This window comes from Ischnura elegans, chromosome 4 (genome assembly GCF_921293095.1).
Source record: "Ischnura elegans chromosome 4, ioIscEleg1.1, whole genome shotgun sequence".
In the NCBI taxonomy this organism is placed as follows: domain Eukaryota; kingdom Metazoa; phylum Arthropoda; class Insecta; order Odonata; family Coenagrionidae; genus Ischnura; species Ischnura elegans.
The window spans coordinates 73,509,924-73,529,080 of NC_060249.1; the positions used below are offsets into that span (position 1 = coordinate 73,509,924).

The 19,157-nt window shown below is 38.4% G+C and overlaps 1 protein-coding gene across 2 annotated transcripts in view; it reads right to left on the reverse strand.

Moving 5' to 3' along the window:
• Nucleotides 1-10,321: 10,321 nt before the first annotated feature.
• Nucleotides 10,322-19,157, reverse strand: part of LOC124157666 (multidrug resistance-associated protein 1-like) — a 62,239-nt gene continuing 53,403 nt past the window's right edge. For both annotated transcript variants that reach the window (XM_046532597.1, XM_046532596.1), the window contains 3 exons: nt 18,339-18,453; nt 17,416-17,495; nt 10,322-11,348 (listed from right to left, as the gene is read on the reverse strand). In XM_046532597.1, coding sequence (XP_046388553.1) covers nt 11,237-11,348; nt 17,416-17,495; nt 18,339-18,453 — 307 coding nt within the window. In that variant the 3' untranslated portion in view covers nt 10,322-11,236. The remainder of the gene's footprint in view (nt 11,349-17,415; nt 17,496-18,338; nt 18,454-19,157) is intronic.

Here is a 19,157-nt window from a genome sequence, read left to right on the forward strand (position 1 = left end):
AATAGAGCAACAAATACATTTTGGACTCTCTTCAATTTGAAAAGTGGTATTTTAACCCTCCGTAAATGTTAACATGTCTGTGATCAATATACTTCGTTTTTATTACACCAGAAGCTTCAGAGGAAAGGGTCATACTCTTCCCGGGTGACTGTTCGTACTTTTACTTTGTACTAGAACAATGATTCTACTACGAGAATAGAAGATATGGTTGTGCTCCGTGTGTTGTTATGATGTGGAAGCCACGTTTAACATGAGTTAAATGTGCATCAAAATAAACCAACTTCCACACATTCATGCTACCCCGCAAGCTGCCTCAATAGGTGTGTGCTGGTGGGTGTTAGGACATCAGCCTTTAACAAATACGAGTACATATAAAGGAAATGTGGGTACGAAATTCGCCAGGCATCCATTAAAGTCCTTTATTGTTCTAGGGAAAAACGAATTCCTATACCTATCCATTCCAAAAATATCTTTCTTAAATTATCGTTCCTGTAGAATCTGATAATGTAGTGGGGTTCTAACACGATGTTCTCCGTGCCTCTCTGAAAGACATATATTCTTAATTGCACAAGCAATCCTAGCCTAGCGAGTAACCTCCGAGTCTCAAGCGGCTCCCAGCCTAATTTGCTTAAAATCCGTGAAAACGTATTCCCGTCCGTATTAGTCATTTATACTACGGCCGTTGTAGTTTTTTACGACTCCCGCAGCTTTCTTTATTAGTTGATAGTTCAATGAAATTTTTATAAAGTACCATAGAAACTTCTCTTTATTACAAAAACCCTAAGAAAAAACTGAAAAACGATTTTTTTTCGTATTTTTCGTAAAATGTCGATGTGTGTCGTCTTCCGTCGGTGAACGCATCACACCCCTCGCTGCTAGATAGGACGGGAATCGGAACAGACAAGGACGTGGACGGAGTCAGAAAACAGGGTCGCGACTAATTGCGAAGGCATCCATGTGACGTTCATTAAACGTCGAGGTCGTCTGGCCGAGCCGAATCGATTTCCTATTTCCAGAAAATTGGCTTGCGGAGCGAGGCCAGGAAATGTATTTTGTGCGGGCCTGGCGTCTTCAAGACGGCCTGGCGTTAGTCGACTGTTATGGAGCTTCCTCGAATACCAGACGTCCCTCTCATGAGCTCATTCTCGTCGCATATGATTTACTATTAATAATAATTATGGGTGAATTGCAATAGTAATCAAAAATAAAATAATCGGTCAGAATTTCTTAGCGAGTTTTTTCTCTGCAGATTCAATGCCCCGGAAGTAGGGGAACATCTTCCTCTATAGTTAACAAAATTATATTATAACGGTATTGAGCAAACTAACTCTGAATTTCATGCGGAGAAAAGAAATTCATGGCTTTACATAACGTACAAATAAGGGCATTCTACTTGTTTTGATCATCACTTCTTCTAAAAGCATCCCAGGATTTTTTCATTGTTATACTCGCAGTTAGTAAGGATTTCTCGGAATTTCCGTTTTTTGATAAATTTAATCATTTACGAGTTGATGCTCTTCCTTAAAATAGTGTCATGAGTTTTGATAGGCTTCTGCATTGGCTTATCCAGCCTTCGTGGCAAATATGAAACGCAATTTTATTTTACATTTACCATTTTCGTTTTGGTATTCTCGTAGTTCCTTCATGGATGCGCTTTTCTTTATTCAGTCTAATAATAATAATAATGTCGCCTTTATTTCACAAGCGAATTTAGGACTAGATAGTCCTCTCTCACAATTAACTTGTTTGACAATCTCATATTCCATGCACTGGATAGTAGTCAAACCATCCAGGCGGGATTCGAACCCGCGACCTCTAGGTTAGCAGTCAGGGACTTAACCCAGGCGCCATCGGAACAAATCTCGGTAAACTGTATTCAAAACGAAAAACGGCAAAAAGGAAAATTTTTTGCAAAATATTTTGACCAAGAAAGCGAACAATTCACATTCCTGTGGATTATCGTGCTGTAATAGCTATCCATGTTGGCTGATGTTCCGCAAATATTTTGTCCGCATTACATCAATGCGGAGCAATGACTCATTATCAGAATTCACAGAAATTAGGTACCACCTGCTAATTGTACGTGGTGTTTAGAGTATGTTGCAATCCACTGTTCATAATAAAGGCTGTGCCTTGTTGTAAATGTGATGTCATGAACTTCACCTTTCTATAGCATTTTCAGTGAAAACGCTATATAGTTATGTTACCTTTTCATTGGTATACGGTATTAACTGTTTTGTGAACGACGACGGATATAGTCACACCCGAGTAAAACAAATTGCTCAATTGTTTCGTGAAAAATCGTTCGTCTTGTCATAGCAATTTTTATTTGGCCTTAATCAAGAGTGAAGAACACTGATAGCTAGATAAGATAAAAGGGGGAAAATAATTACTCTTGTAAAATTTTTAAGGCTATTTTTCCTTTTCGTCGTTTATTTAATAATACCTACTATTAAACAATAAGTTAAGGCATACCGTAAATAATTCCTGTGAGAAAATAATAGGAAGTACGGAAAATATTATGCATCATTGTAGTAATACGCTTCATGCTCTAATCGAGCGTGGTGTACTCACATTTTTCAAATTTGTTCATAAAAATCACACAAAGGATACATGTCTAAAACTAGTTCATCCGTCTCCGGCAAAATAATATTTATTGAGCGTTAAAATACCAATTTTCAACTCTAAGAAAGTCAAAGATGTATAATTTCCAGGCTGGGAGGGCAGGGATCATATAGTTAGGAAGGAAAAACGTCCAGCGGATCTTACTCCAGTTGGAGAAGAGGGGAAGGAGAGACAAAGAGGACAAATGGGTCACCTCCTGGTGTATGCTGGAGGAATTCGTGCCAATTCTATGGCGGCGGTAGAATCAGCAGTAAAAGGCACGGGCTGCCCTAGGTTGGTGGCCTGTGTCGGCACTGACAATACTTGCGAACGCAGAGCAGATGAGACTCTGGATTCCTTTAGGGATCTAGACTTGGGAGTAGTGAGGGAAAAATCGATTACGATTACGAAAATCGGAGCAATTCAATCAGTTGATCTTTCTTGAAAATTTTCGCGCAGCCAAATGGTTAAAAGTAGGGATGAGTCGATTCCAAATGTCGATTCTCGATTCCACCGATTCTCGGGCACGGAATCGGAATCGAGAATCGATCGCCTAAAGTCGATTCCGATTCCATCGATTCCAGGAAGATAAATGTTTTGAGCATAGACTATAAGTTTGGGGCATAAATGCTGCTACACACCTAAGCGGCCGCGGTGTCAGCCTTGCCCGCGCGGAGGATACGCCCCGCACGCGGGTGCTGCGACGAACATACCTAAGCGGCCTCGGAAACATTAAAATGTCGGCAAGAGCGAAAAACCGACGAACCCTGAAATACCTCGTGTTCATGAGCAACTCTCAGAGAAAAAAAATTGGAAACCACGGGATCGGGAAGCAACGCATGCGTTTTCCGTACTTTTATTAACCGCTGGTCACGGCAAATCAAATTGTTACGATTATGAATCACATTCGGAGAATTCATCTGGACCACCAATTTTAAAGTATAATAGATCGAAATATATTTTTTTACTTTCGAATGATATTTGAAGTCTGATGATAATAAAAACGTGCAGAGAGCGAGTTTTTCTGTGAAAAAAGTTTCTTATAAATACGCGCTGAGAGCGGTTTTTTATATAAGTAACTTTTTTAGACTAACACGCGCCTGCGTCAATAATAAAAAAATTAGACACATTCGCGTTTGTATAGCCCAGTTTCATCAATGCAACCCTTGAGGAAGTTTATACTTGCTTGGCATAAGCCGCCGCGGCCTCCGGGCGGACTCGACAGGTTGCGTTCGGCCGCCACGGCGCACCCGCCGGGCTGCTCTGGTATGTGTCGACGCGATGAACGCTACATTATTGTTTAGCCACCGCGGCCAAACGAGAATGTAGCCACCGCGGCTATTGTTATTTTTAGGGATGGTCGGATCGGATACCTCGGATCCAAATACCCGCGGATATTGCCCTTCATCGGATCCAAAGTCGCGGAAGACATCGGATCTGGATCGGAAATTTTAAATAATAGCTTCAGTGAATGTAACGCCCCATAAGAGTGGAAAGATTTCCGATTCTCTCTTCGAATGCGCCGTCGCATGCGATTCTTGTCCTACTCATGAACTGTTTTGTTTGAAAGCTCTCGCAGAGGTTGAAAGTAGAATTTCAGCCGTGGCCAGCATTTTCAGCATTTCAAAAGTAACTATGTCGCAGATTTCAGAAAACCACCCTCGGCCGTCCATCAGCCCGTGCCTCTGTTGTTTTTTTTTCGCATCCGAAATCACACGGACCAAAAATCATTGTCTTCTAAGGAAAATATCAAATCACACGAAAACAATTGAAGCGTGTTTCATCCCTACCTCGTCTCACCAACTGACCTTTTTTGGCCTACCTGCTTCAATTCTCCGTTTCTAGACTACAAATGCTAGGAGAGTGACTTTCTGGGAAAGTGTTAAAATTAGTTTAAAACCCATTATTAAGTGCCCGGTTTTTTCAACAATTTTCCCCCCTGGTTTTGGATCCCCCCCCAATTGAAATTCCTGGCTACGCCACTGCTCCTTCCCCTCCACCTCTCCTTTACACGCTTTTGCTGCCCACTCCTTCCTCATGCTGAGCGGTTGAGCACCTCGTCGCACGTGACGTTATTACCGTTTTAAATACTTTTAATTGTGTTGCTGATTGTGCAGTTTCAATTTAATTTAATGATGCACCAATAAAAATGTCTTTCATTGTGTATAAATTTCCATTAACAGGAGAACCAATGAATGCAGTGTGCGTGCACTATGGCGTAAATTATTGCGAGGATGTGCTAAATCCACCTCACCATACTGAAGCATTTTCGGATGAAACACAAGTCCGTATGCGACGAGAAAGTAAAATTCGGGGGAAAAGCGTGTGAGGAAAATTTGAATTCAGTCGATAGCAGGGGGGTAGCCAGGAATTTTGTTAAGGGGGGGGTCCAAAACCAGGGGGGAAAATTTTTAAACAACAGGGTACAAAGGAGAGGTTTTCAAACTAATTTTAACGCCCTTCATAATAGAAAAAACTTCATTTTTCAGAGATTAATTTTTTTTTCATTTTTGTAAATTCATGATTTTTAATATTTTGTTTCCTTTTATGAAGGAAAGTAATTGTGTTTTTATATTTTGGGGGGTCCTCTCGCTACGCTACTGGTCAGTGGTTCATCCTAAGATTTTTCCTATTTTCATTTCCAAACCCAAGCGTTACAGTTTAGGCCGTGAGTATGTAAAGATGTTTTTAAAAAACAACTTGAAAGCCCATAAAATAATTTTTAATTTATAAAAATATAAAAATGTGTATGAAAATCTAAAAAGCATTCCATTGATTGTATATACCCACAATAAACTTGAATAATGACTTTGTTTAATGGCAGGAATTCGAAAATGCATTTGGAATCGAAAATATCCGATTCGAAAGATCTGGCTCCAAAAATCCTGGATCCGTCCATCCCTAGTTATTTTATTCCATTCAATTCTTAAATTTTAATGACAGCAATACCACAGATAAATCAAAATCCCACCTGCTATAAGGAGTAAGAATCGATGGAATCGGAATCGAGAATCGGGAATCGATTTGAAGGAATCGAAATTGGAATCGGAATCGAAAAAAAGTGGAATCGACTCATCCCTAGTTAAAAGCGGTGATGCCAAGATTTTAATCTGCGCTCACTTAAAAATTTATACAACTAATACTTCAATCATATCTGCGAAGATTTTTGGGATTTTTTCTACTACTCAAATTTGTATTGTGAGTGTTTTTCGAAAGAATAATAAACATTTTTTTCTACGATCTTAATTTTTTACCTTATTTTTTGAATTGATCGATCACTTGGTCCAATGCGATGATTGTTGAAAATTCGAGCTTTTCATTTCGATCAAGAATCGATTTTGATTGAATTTTTCCATCATTAATCCAGAGGCGGAACGCGTTCGGAAGGGCACTGGTCTGCGGTTATCCATATGCAGAATTGTTCCACGGACTGACTGAGGTCCTCTAAATTGGGCCAGAGTAGCCTCGATCAACAGGAGGCTGTGGGAATTCTGTGTGAGCATTGGGGCATAAATCGTGGATCTTTGGCCTTTGCTTAGTTCCTGCCGCACTCCGCTCAATTCGTCTGAGGTGCATTCCTCTGAAGAGGCGTCTGAATGGGTGGCCTGTAGGATATTTGAGCATTTTGGAGATAGTTATCGACAAGAGGGTAGGTCATCTAAAGGGGTTCGTGAATAATTAACCTTCCGTCAGGCGCAATATTGGAATTTCTTAGTTCAGGCGCAATGTGCCTGACAGGCACTGAGGTGAAAAAAAAACATTGCTAACTCTACGCATGGCTGAGTGGTACACCTTTTTACTTTAAAGGACCATTATTAGTGTAGTCTAACACTTCAATTATGATTACCATATATAATATACCCCATACTATGCCGTCATTCGGCCCTAGACCGATTCAGCAAGGTGCGATTTAACGTGCTCACGAGGCTAGAAAATGTTACTATACGTAATGTATTTCAGAATTTGAATTTTATGAGATCAATATTTTTATTTTGCCAACTTATTTAGCTAATAATGCTTTTATTTTGTTTTATTGTGCCATTATTTTGTTCGATTATGCTAAATAATCTGCCACTGATTTGTCGGCATAGATGCGAAAATAAAAAGGCTGCATAAAGCATGTCAAACAAACAGCTTCTCCAAGTGTCGAGGGTCTGTGCCATCGGTGGCGCGAATGAAAATACTCTCGCACCGAGCCTGTCAGATCCATTGCGCCCGACGGAAGGTTAATTAAACGCTGCCTACAAGGAATACAGTTTCTTCTCCTTACCTATACCTATACTCCAAGATCATAAACACTACATTGCTGCCTACAAGGAAATCAGCATTGCGAAAATCTTCACATCGAACTAAACTTAGGGGCGGTTATGCCGAAAAATAGCGATAATATTCCCAAAACGCGTAATCCAGAAAAGGAAATTGTATCTAATTTGATTAGTACTGTTAGTGAAAATCGCCGACCTAATATCTACCTACAAATAAGCTTGTAATGGAACCAACCGACTCTCACCCCACAAAGTATGACATTAACTTTGCTGCTGTTAAATTCCGTGGAGTTAAAAACAAGCTCGTAGAAATCGAGCATATATTTCAGGACGCAGATGTGGTTATAAGACAAGAGAGCTTGCAAAGGATAGAAGCGACAGCAAATTTTTTTATGCAAGGAACTAAAATCTACAGAGGAAATCGACACTTTAGGACAGGTGGCCGAGTTCCGCCAGCAGTTAAATCCAGCGGCGTAACTAGGAATACCTTTTGGGGGGGATGAAGGGGTCTGGGGGTGGGCACCCCCCCCCCCCTCCCACAGGCAACGGGGGTTCTGCGAAATTTTAAAAATAAAATAATACGCCAGGAAATACATTTGACGTCATTTTGGCACTTAAAAAGTTTAACCTTTAAGCAGATACCGTTTTTATAAGTCAAATCTAGGTAATATTTTTAAACAATTTTTTTACTTCTCTGAGGCTTTGGAGAGGGATCTATCCCCTCATCCCCCCCACAGTTACGCCACTGGTTAAATCACATTTACAAAGCAGTGCAGACAAAATTGCTGGTAAAGAAATAAAAAGGGTGCAGTGTCCAATTAAACAATGAAACAAAAGGAGTACCTACATGTTTGCTCTTTTTACATACCTCCAAACTCCAAAGTAGATAGTATTTACAGTAAAGCAGTAGAAGTAGATAGTATACACTGACATCATTGCTAAAACAGATGATAAAACCACTGATGTATATTGGAAATACTTCTTAGAAAATCTACACCAAGGAATCATATTCCACATAAACTCAAATTTGTTGGTAAAGAACCTTGCTGGTACAACAACGATGCTAGAAGGGACCCTAGGAATCAGATAAAACTGTACAATTTATTCAAGAAGTCTATTAAGTTCGGTCAAGAATTTGGAGCAAAAGAAAGTAACGTTGCCCAACTTTTAAAAATGAGGAAACCAATGCATAAGGCACTGCAAAATTTCAAGAAAAAATTACACAGTGAATTACTCAAAGAAAATCCTTTATCTTTTTGGTCATACGCATGAGAGCTTCAGAGAAACTCATCTCCTAAGATTTTTTATTTGATAAAGATGGTGAGCTTTTCACCAAAAATATTGATAATGCTAACACTAGTTAACACAACACAAAGTTAACTCCCACTTCGTAAGTGTAGGTAAACACTATAGACCAATCTGCGTGTAATTCAGACATTCCATTCGCTGGGGAACTAATGAAAGAAATCACAATTCAACATGATGGGATAACTTAACAGCTAAAATCAATAAAAAGTGATAAATACCCATGCATATATTCTCTATGAGTTAGCACCACAGATAGCTTCTTTAACTCATGTTTCAATAACATTCTGTATGTTTGTTCTCTGGATAGTTCGGGGACATGATATATGTATGGAAAAGTTGGCTCACTACTTGAAAGGTTTTACAATATCTCGTATAACTGTTCGCAGATACATGAAGCTGGGACCTGACTACCCATATTTTTTCAATGTAACCTGGGAAGCAGATATTTTCAAACCACAGACTTGTTTGCACATCCGTGTACTTTAGAAAGCAAAACAAGATAGACTGAGTACACAAGTCAGGAAAATAACTTTTTATTGAAGAAATGACAGTGCTCTGAGAATGAATAAATCATGAAGATAGGAAAGACGGAAATCTGAAATCAGTTAGTGATTGGTGTATAAAGGCTTAGGTAACTCCAACTAATATCCCCTCTAAGATGCACAAGATAAAAGCATGATGATTAACTTTGGTGAAGATCGAATTTATACTAGCTAACAACTGTTCTACATCTACATAATACCCCGCAAGCCACCTAAAAGGCGTGTGGGAGGGGGTGTTGGGACAACAGCCATTTACACATAAAAAGAAAGTGCTCTAAGGAAATTAAGACTATCATTTATTAAAGTCCTATATGGCTCGGGGGAAAAACGAATTCCCATATCTATCTTTTCAGCAAAACAACTTTCTTAATTTATCGCTTCTGTCGGACCTGGAAATATAGTTTGTTTCTAATATTATGTTCACTGTGTTGCTCTTAACTTTTATCGTCCTTGCGGTCCCAAAAGGGACCACCGAATGTTTTCGTTTGTGGCCTTGCAGTCCCTTTAGGGATCACTGAGACAAACTACATTTAAAATCGGCTTATAATGAGTTTCGTCGCTCGAGAGATAACTGGAGAGCTGTTTATATTTTAAACCTAGGCCATTTAAATGCCCAACCATTCAGTGATACATCTGGGATTTTAAGCCATCCTTTAAAGGTTAAAGATATCCATTCCCAATTGTTCAAGCAATCTAAGCTTAGCACACTGCCTCAGAGTCTCCAGCGGCTCCCAGCCTAATTCGCTTAATATCTGGGTAATGCTGTCTGTACACCCGTGGCAGTTTTTCACAAACTGCACCGCTTTCCCTTGTATTTTATTCAGTTCATGGATTAAGTCTCTCTGCACCGGGTCCCATAAGCTCACTGCATATTCAAGGTACGGTAGGACGAGGGTGAAATAGCACTTTTCTTTTACTTTCTCATCCGAAAAGGTCCAAGGAAAGACATTCTGTTGAGGCACAAATGTATGTATGCATAATTTATACTGCACATCCATATTCACACTCCTCACTCCTAAGATTTTGGCTACCAACTATGCATTTAAGCCAGTTAAGAAGTTTAATGACTTCAAGCTAGACCCATACATCTCCATATTGCTAACACCAAAAACTGGTCCATGCCACTACCCCACTTCCGTGTCGGCTCAAAATAATATGTATTTGCATCTCCCAGAACTTGCACTCAAGGGTATTTAATCTTTATTAATTTTTTTATATTTTGCCATTTATAGCAATTGAAAATCAATTTTCAGTTTTTTTTTACCAATTAGCACCACAAAGGCCATCAGAGCGTTTGTGTGCCATGGCATGCAGCAAAAATTACTTCTGGATACCTCAACCATCATTCTACAATCGGCACCCATGTCTAATTAAAACATAGCAATATTCTATACCAGTTGGAATAACTTTTTCAGGACAGAATATTGCCTTTACTTCTTCCACATCAACTTTTTCACTAACTTCTTGTATGCCAATGTTAAACATGTATTGTGAATGAAAACCTGAGCTAATCATCTAACTGAAATGTTTCATAATATTGTCGAGGATTCTGTTTATTTTGCATGACTTAATGAGACATTCATAGGGTAATAAAAGTACAAATTATCAATCATATTCTTTTATTTATGGTAACAAGATTAACTGGAATATTGGTAACAAGCATATTGCATTGATGCAAAAGATATGGATGGTTCAGTATTAAGGGGAAACAAAAATTTTGTTAGACATACATAAAAAACACCAACCTTCATTCAGGTTTAAAATTTTGGCTATCCTTAAATACAAAAAAAATTGGTAAGAACTCAGATGATTGATAGCTGAGGCACAAGTGGTATGCATATGAGAGTTGAGAACTAATCTACCCCTAAAAATGTGCATTATAAAATATTAGAAGATAGAACTCATGGAACTAAAATATTCTATGGCTATAAAAAAAATATTATCAGATCAACATAGAATAACCAAAAAAATATCTTCATTAACATAATGCTACTGTAATAAGAGCTTGAATTGCACATAAAACTTAAAAAGAACCAGAAAATAATGAGTTATAAATAATTTTACAATCACAATATGTAATATTTAGGTTAAGTACCCAATACCTTTACCAAAAAGTAATCTAAAATAATTATCTCTTTTATCACATGAAACTGCATTGCTGCTATCTTTACACAGCCATAAATTATGTTGTGCATTTATGAGAGAAAATTTAAGATATACATGGCAATAAACTATCCACATTCGAGATTCAGCATAGAATAATCCTTTGGAACGATTCTTTGATTATATATTTTCAATTCAATATATACAGAACAATGCTCTTTGGTTGTAGATGTATACTGAAAAAGTCACAATTTTCTTTGCAGTTATAGCACCAAGACCTTAAACCACCAGACGTCCAATAATTGTGATGCATAAATAGAAATTAGAGGCAGAATGAGCAAATACCTCCACAAAGCCAAGTTCAGATGAGTCTTCAAATGGTGATCACCTTGCAAAGATGGCATGATTGAAATCCTACACTACTCCAGCATCTTTTGCCATTTCATAAAACACAGAATTCTTTCTGCTTAGTAAGTTGGTTGGGGAGTCAAACTCCACTATCCTGCCCTTGTCTAATACTATGACCCTGAAAAAGCAGAGATAGGGTATATAACAAATCCTTATGCCAAATGATATTATAAAAAGTACATGTACCAAGTTTTTTAGTACCCTGTAGAATCAACTTTGGTATGAATTCTGAGAGACGATTAACAAAAAGGAGGTACACTTATATAAGTAATATATTAATTATCTCACTAATCATAACTACAGTAGAACTTCTTTAGTACGTTTTTGAAGAGACTACAAAAAATGAACGTGACAACCAGGGCAGAAAACGTGCCAACCAGGGCAGTCAGTAATAGCAATTGGGGTAATTGCAATCCGTGGAAAAGTTGTCATAATTACTACATATCACTACCCTAAGTTCTTGTAGGATCGACTTCCCAAACTCTTTTCACATTTAAAATCAAGAAAATTAGCACTAAACTGCCAAAAAACTACCATGTGAATTAAAATCACAATGTTTTCATAGAGTTCCCAGGAGATATTACATTAAAAAATTGCCATTCTCCCGTGATTTGTCGTAAATGTATAAAGAAGACAAGTCAAGCTAAGTTATTTCTTCCTTCTCACAGATTACTCTTAGAAAATTACGATTTTTCGGCCTCGGTGGCGGCAGGGATAATTCCTCGCCTACCACACTGAAGGTCGCCGGTTCGAGTCCCGCCTGGATATGCTGCCCCTTCCAGGACATGGGTGTGTGTTATCGTCTGCTGTTGATTGTTTAAAAACTCCCGAAGTAATGGCCTCATTGTGCTGTTTTCGGGGGTAATGGAAATAAATAAATAAAACCCTGACCTGTGTCACATGGCTGTTCTAAAAAAAATCATAAAAATTGGGCAACATTTCCTTTACCATAAATCCCAGCAACAGCCGTACACACTCTCAGAATGATCCCATATCAATGAATACATCGATTGATATAATGAAATTGATATGACGATTAATAAGACATTAAAAGATTGTTACAAGCAGATTTTTATAATCTTCAGTTTAAATTCTCTTAAACCATTTGTCCAATGTAGTCTGCTTTCTATTTCTTGTACCAAGATCAAGTATTTTTGCATTAAGTTTCGCGTGGAGATCCAAAGCATCGTCTGCTCCCGGAACACTTACACGTAGAAAGAGAGATGTGCGATGAATGTAAAAAGTTCAATGGCTAATAATAATAAAATAAATAATGAATTCAGAGGTTTACACACTCACAATATATGTACTACAAAACGACTAGCGGGTTCTACATCAACATCTACATAATACCCCACAAGCCACCTAAAAGGCGTGAGGCATGACACCAGCCGTTTACAGATAAAAAAAAAGAAGTGCTCTAACGAGGTTGGGACTAGCTTTTATTAATATCCTTTACGGTTCAGGGGCCGTATTCTGTAACTCCAAACCGATCGGTGCGGCACCGATTCGTCGGGTGCGACGTCACACCGACTCCCGGTATGAAGTCGTGCGATTCTGTACGAACCCAATCGGTGCGGCACCGACGAGAGGACGGGAGATCGTCGGTAGCCGTACCGACAGCAAAAAGGTGTCGATTCGGCAACCGACTAGTGGGTTTCATGAACTCCCCGGTGCGCATTGTACGTTTTATTTTGTTTTTACCTCATCACCGAGTAAATAATGAGGTTTTCTCCAATGTTATCTTTTTCTGCCCCTTCGAATACGCCTCTATAATTCACTGTGTCATCATCTATATTAAATACCTTGACAGAAATATAAAATAATGGTTTAAAAAAATGAGGTTTGCTAACATATAATGACTTTCTCTCATTTATGTTACCACTTTCACTCGCTTGTAATAGGCTTTATTTCTCTCTATCATCATTTATTTGCTCCTTTGACATAAAAAAGATATTTTTAATTAAATATGAGTTTTGCCGCAATGTTATCACTTTATATCACTCTGAATAGGCGACTGTTATTTCACTCAATCATCAATTTGGCGTTTCTCTCGGAATAGAAATAAGATCTTTTTATTTAAGCATGAAGTTTGCCACAACGGTATCAGTTTCTTTCATTTGTAACAGGCAACTATATTTCATTTCATTGTCAGCCATTGATTCCCTTGACGATAAAAGAAGATATTTGTTAATAAGTATGAGGTTTGCCGCAATATTATCATTTTCTCTCACTTGGAATGCGCAACTTATACATATGTATTTCACCCAATCACGATTTCTTTACTTCCTCGTCATTACACTTCTTTTAATTAGACCCAGCTCCATATTTTTATAACAATTTCCTAACTTGTTCCTCTAATATGACATTTACATTTGCATTTGAATCCTACGTTCACGTTCCATGGTATTGTAATGGCCCGAAATTCGGGGGCCATTTGCAAATTATTTCGCGGAGGACAGGGCTGTTTGCGAGGCAGAGGACGATGCACAAACAGCCCTGTTTTTCCTAAAATGGGAGATCCGGGAGGAGGAGAAGGAAAGGCAATGACCGAAAGACTGGCAAATAGGAATAAACACCATTAATGGAACGCTCACGGGTTCTAACTTTTCGAAGGGGGGGGTCTAGTTTAAAAGATATGTTTTCGCGGAATACCCCCACCTGGGCTTTTTGAACGTCTCTACGTCATTCGAGAGACACTATATAAAGGTAAACCGGGAGATACTTGTGGTCTTCTACTTCGAGTCTTCGACTACTTCGGGGTAAAGTTTTTGATCGCGAAAGGCGTGATTGTGCACGCCTTGATTATTGTAAACTCTCGTCTCGCGCCTGCTTGGCTCGTCGATACCCGCTTCCCGGGATTTGGTATTTTTGCTTTCACTCTCTTCATAACTTGCTTTTAGGCCCTCTCTGGTGGGCCAGTTTCGCCATCAGCTTCCGTTACTTGTGAAATTTAGACTTCATAATCCCTTCCCCCTCCGGGAACTTGGGAAATTCCTCGCGCCCTATCCATCGCTAGACCAGTATTTGCCAGTCTATCGCCTGTCGCCACAGCGTGCTGCCGCCTTCTCCTGCCTCCAGCCTCCCAGGGTGATTCGTGCCGTTGCCGGAAATAAAGGTAGAGTTCCTTTTTCTTTTATTAAAATGCAATCCATGTACTATCATTGATACCCGACGCTTGCTTTTAGGCCCTCTCTGGTGGGCCAGTTTCGCCATCAGCTTCCGTTACTTGTGAAATTTAGACTTCATAATCCCTTCCCCCTCCGGGAACTTGGGAAATTCCTCGCGCCCTATCCATCGCTAGACCAGTATTTGCCAGTCTATCGCCTGTCGCCACAGCGTGCTGCCGCCTTCTCCTGCCTCCAGCCTCCCAGGGTGATTCGTGCCGTCGCCGGAAATAAAGGTAGAGTTCCTTTTTCTTTTATTAAAATGCAATCCATGTACTATCATTGATACCCGACGCCAAGGGCAAGAGCCCACGTTAAAATAGTTCGGATTCGAGTCCCGGCTTATCCGGGGCCGGGTCGCACTGGCAAATACTGGTCTAGCGATGGATAGGGCGCGAGGAATTTCCCAAGTTCCCGGAGGGGGAAGGGATTATGAAGTCTAAATTTCACAAGTAACGGAAGCTGATGGCGAAACTGGCCCACCAGAGAGGGCCTAAAAGCAAGTTATGAAGAGAGTGAAAGCAAAAATACCAAATCCCGGGAAGCGGGTATCGACGAGCCAAGCAGGCGCGAGACGAGAGTTTACAATAATCAAGGCGTGCACAATCACGCCTTTCGCGATCAAAAACTTTACCCCGAAGTAGTCGAAGACTCGAAGTAGAAGACCACAAGTATCTCCCGGTTTACCTTTATATAGTGTCTCTCGAATGACGTAGAGACGTTCAAAAAGCCCAGGTGGGGGTATTCCGCGAAAACATATCTTTTAAACTAGACCCCCCCCTTCGAAAAGTTAGAACCCGTGAGCGTTCCATTAATGGTGTTTATTCCTATTTGCCAGTCTTTCGGTCATTGCCTTTCCTTCTCCTCCTCCCGGATCTCCCATTTTAGGAAAAACAGGGCTGTTTGTGCATCGTCCTCTGCCTCGCAAACAGCCCTGTCCTCCGCGAAATAATTTGCAAATGGCCCCCGAATTTCGGGCCATTACAGTATGCTATTTTCGTCTGCTACGGTGCCAATGGCATAACCTTCCGTTGATAACATTTAGACGGAACTTACTTAATGACAACTATATTACCAAATCATGAATAAATAGCATTATACGGAACCAATATTTAAAAAAAGAAACTACGATCTCAAGGATAGTTTCAATAATTCATTCCAGCAACAACAATCTCTATCACATACAAACTTTATTGTGATGTTGTAATATTGTTTCCTTCGATTCTGTAGGTACAGCATTACTACCACACAATATATATGCATTGTTAACAACTTATCCAATATGTTAATCTTAATCTAGCCATAAGTCGTAATTTCCGCAAAGAAAAAGATTGAGAATGACGACAACAAACTGTGCCAATGAGTCTTCATTTGTTTTTACCCTTCTTTCATTGGTGGATACACGTGAAACTTCGGATATATTCGGATTTTCCCTGTTTGGGGAGGAGAGGGTACCGTACCGACTGGTTTGAAACCGACGACCTTACAGAATCGCTGAAAGTGTCGTCGTCGGTGCGGAATCCGTTGTCGGTACGGTTTGATGCCCAGTCGGTGGGCTTGAAAGGGAAACCGACCGGTGCGGCACCGACGAAATACAGAATACGGCCCCAGAGGAAAAACAATTTCCCATATCTATTCGTTTGGCTAAATATCTCTCTTAATTTATCGCTTCTATCGGACCTGGAAATATAGTGTGGCTCTAATATTATGTTCTCAGTGTCACTCCTAAAGATATCCATTCTTAATTGTTCAAGCAATCTAAGCCTAATGCGCAGCCTCCGAGTCTCCAGCGGCTCCCAGCCTAATTCGCTTACCATCTAGGTAACGCTGTCTGTGCGCCCGTAGCAGTTTTTGATGAAATGCGCAGCCTTCCTTTGTATTTTATTCAGTTCGCCTGATGTAACTTTTACAATATCAGAGCTAATTCCGTCAAGAACTACTTTTTGTTTACGATCTCTCAGAAAGTTGCGCATCCAGTTTACAACTGTTTCATTTAATCCGCATGACTGTAATTTGTATAAAAGTTTGTTGTGAGGTACTGTGTCGAAAGCTTTCTTAAAATCTAGAAATAGTATGTCAACTTGTCTTTTCAATTCACCAGATTTTAAAACGTCGTGAAATTGCAGTGGGTTGCTTCATGGCAAATAATTGAGCATACTACCCAGGAAAGCAACACTATTTTAAGCGTACTAACCAAATAGTTTTACCAGTATTTTGCTCGGATTGTACCGAGACTGAGAGAAATCGCCATACTAAGGAGGAAAACGTACTAAGGAGGAACATACTAACCAACTTCCACTGTAAGTAGAAAAGCGATTGAAACTTGATGAAGAAATGAAGGCTAACATTTGACAATATATTCATTAAGTACCCATAAGAAATTTAGGCCAAATAATTTATGTATTAACCAATATAATCATTTATAAACGTATCTCCTAAAACTAATTAAAATAGGGATTTATAACTCCAAAACCGGTTTTTCAGTTCACTGGGCAACCTTTATCAAAAAGGAGAATACATTTTAATCAGTCCGAAGACGTGGTAAGAGTAAAGGAATCTTTCACTCAAGTTAAGACGCATTCTTCTTTTCCAATCCAATTCCATCCAATAATGGATGCATACATAACTGAAAATTGGTTTCAAAGGTATTAATTTCTAATTTAATTAACTTTAGGAGAAACACTTCTAAATTTCATTTCAGCCAATTAGCAGCTCCACCCTATTTTGTTCTGCCACATTAGTCATCATCACAATAGGAAAATTTTTAAACTTATTAGCATCCAAAATATAAGGAACTGGCTGGAATATAAAATTTCTAACACAGAGGTCAGCATTGTAATTGGAAAATTATATCTTGCAAAACAGAGCTTATTCAATGAACACATGTTGATTGGCCACATCTCGAGATACATTCACATTTCCAAATAAAGGAGAGATGGCTCAAATTTTAAAAACATATTTGGGCATATGAGTAAAAAATTCTATCAATACCCCATAAAATATGTAAATATGAAGTACCTGTCACTATCCATGATGGTGTTCAACCTGTGAGCAATAGTCAATATGGTACATTCTTTGAATTCCTCTCGTATTGTCATCTGCATCCAAATTCATGCAACAAGAGAAATAATGTACATCAGAGAAAATACTAATATTAAATCATACAGATGCCCGGAAAAATTCTAATTACATATTTATTTCAGAGTACTCTACAATAATTGTAAAATTTTCAGAACTTTATTTATTTAAAAGCAATTTAATACTACAATTTCAAATTCTTAACGATATAAAATTTTGAATTGGCTGGTCTATTCCTAGGCTATATTTTACTCTTTTTTACTTATTTAATTGCTATAGTAAAGTCATATTATTTCAATTAACCAAAACAATTATTTCATAAGTGGCCTGGGCACTTATGAGAGAATTTCATTGTTATCTAAATAGGTATAAATTGAAATAGTAATTCTTCACGACATTATTTGTTGACACAGCATCACACCTGATGGGGAAGAATAAATATGTATTTCAGCAAAGAATTCTTCTTTATCAGGAAAGAAAGCTTTTTGTAATGAAAGCATGTACTTCAAAATGTAATTTACTGACATATTTACCAAGCTTCCAATCCTATTGGATCAAAAACTAAATTGATCCCAGCAGTATTACTCTGATATTGATGAGTTTAATATATGTACATATTATCATTTACATTCCTTCTGAATCAAAGGGTGAGTAAATTGTTCCAAAACTTTGTAATACAACAAAATCATCTTTCCATTAAGAACCCAAATACATTGAAAAAAACCAGGAAAATGCCACCACTTAAACTTTCATCAATACATTATATTTGTAGATATTTAGTCGCAATTTATAAGTAGTTAATATTTATATAAATACAGGGATTTAATGATTACATTTTTGGAATTATATTTAAAGAAAATCACCTGAATTAATTCATCAGTTTCAAGATCAATAGCAGCCGTGGCCTCATCAAGAATAAGAACTTTAGTCTTTCTCAGAAGTGCTCTGGCAAGGCATATTAATTGCCTTTGTCCTACACTGAAAGCAGAAGAAGTAAATAGGTCTTTAAAAAAGTCATTCATACAACAAAAATGGTGAAAGCAAAGAACAAGGAAGATTAATCCAGCTTGCAAGCTAAATAAATTTAACGACAGCTTGCAAATGAAACTTTGAATTAGCTTTTGTATTCCTGCCAAATTTACATAATTTCAAGGGAAAAACCTAAAGAGGAGGACATTTATACAATGCATGCTAAATGATGCCAGTTAATAGAAATATGGGTCATTCCATGTCAGTTCATCCAGGTATGACACCCACCGACTCGGATTTTGATGAAACTTGCCAATTTTCATCCTTCCATGCTAGAATGAAACGGTGTAAAATATTTCTTGGCTATCTCTAATAGTTTTTTTTTCACGACCATTTGAAGTTTGGGTGAAACTGAAGTTTTTCAATGAATGCGGTCTCCAGAGGCACTTGTACCTCCAGAGGGAAATAATTTGTCTCAGCCATAGTTTTCATCCGATTCTTATGAAAATTTGCAGGTTTACTATAGAAGTCATGAGGATTCCAAAAACTAATTGAAAAATATCCTAAGGAATATTGGAAATTCTCTAAACTCGTATGTTTCATAAGATTTTAGAAAATTTTGCGTCAAAAACATGGTTCTTTAAAACATCAAATTTTTACCTGAGGCAATGTCTGAATCAAGCTAAATTATTTTTTCTAATATTCCTTAAGGT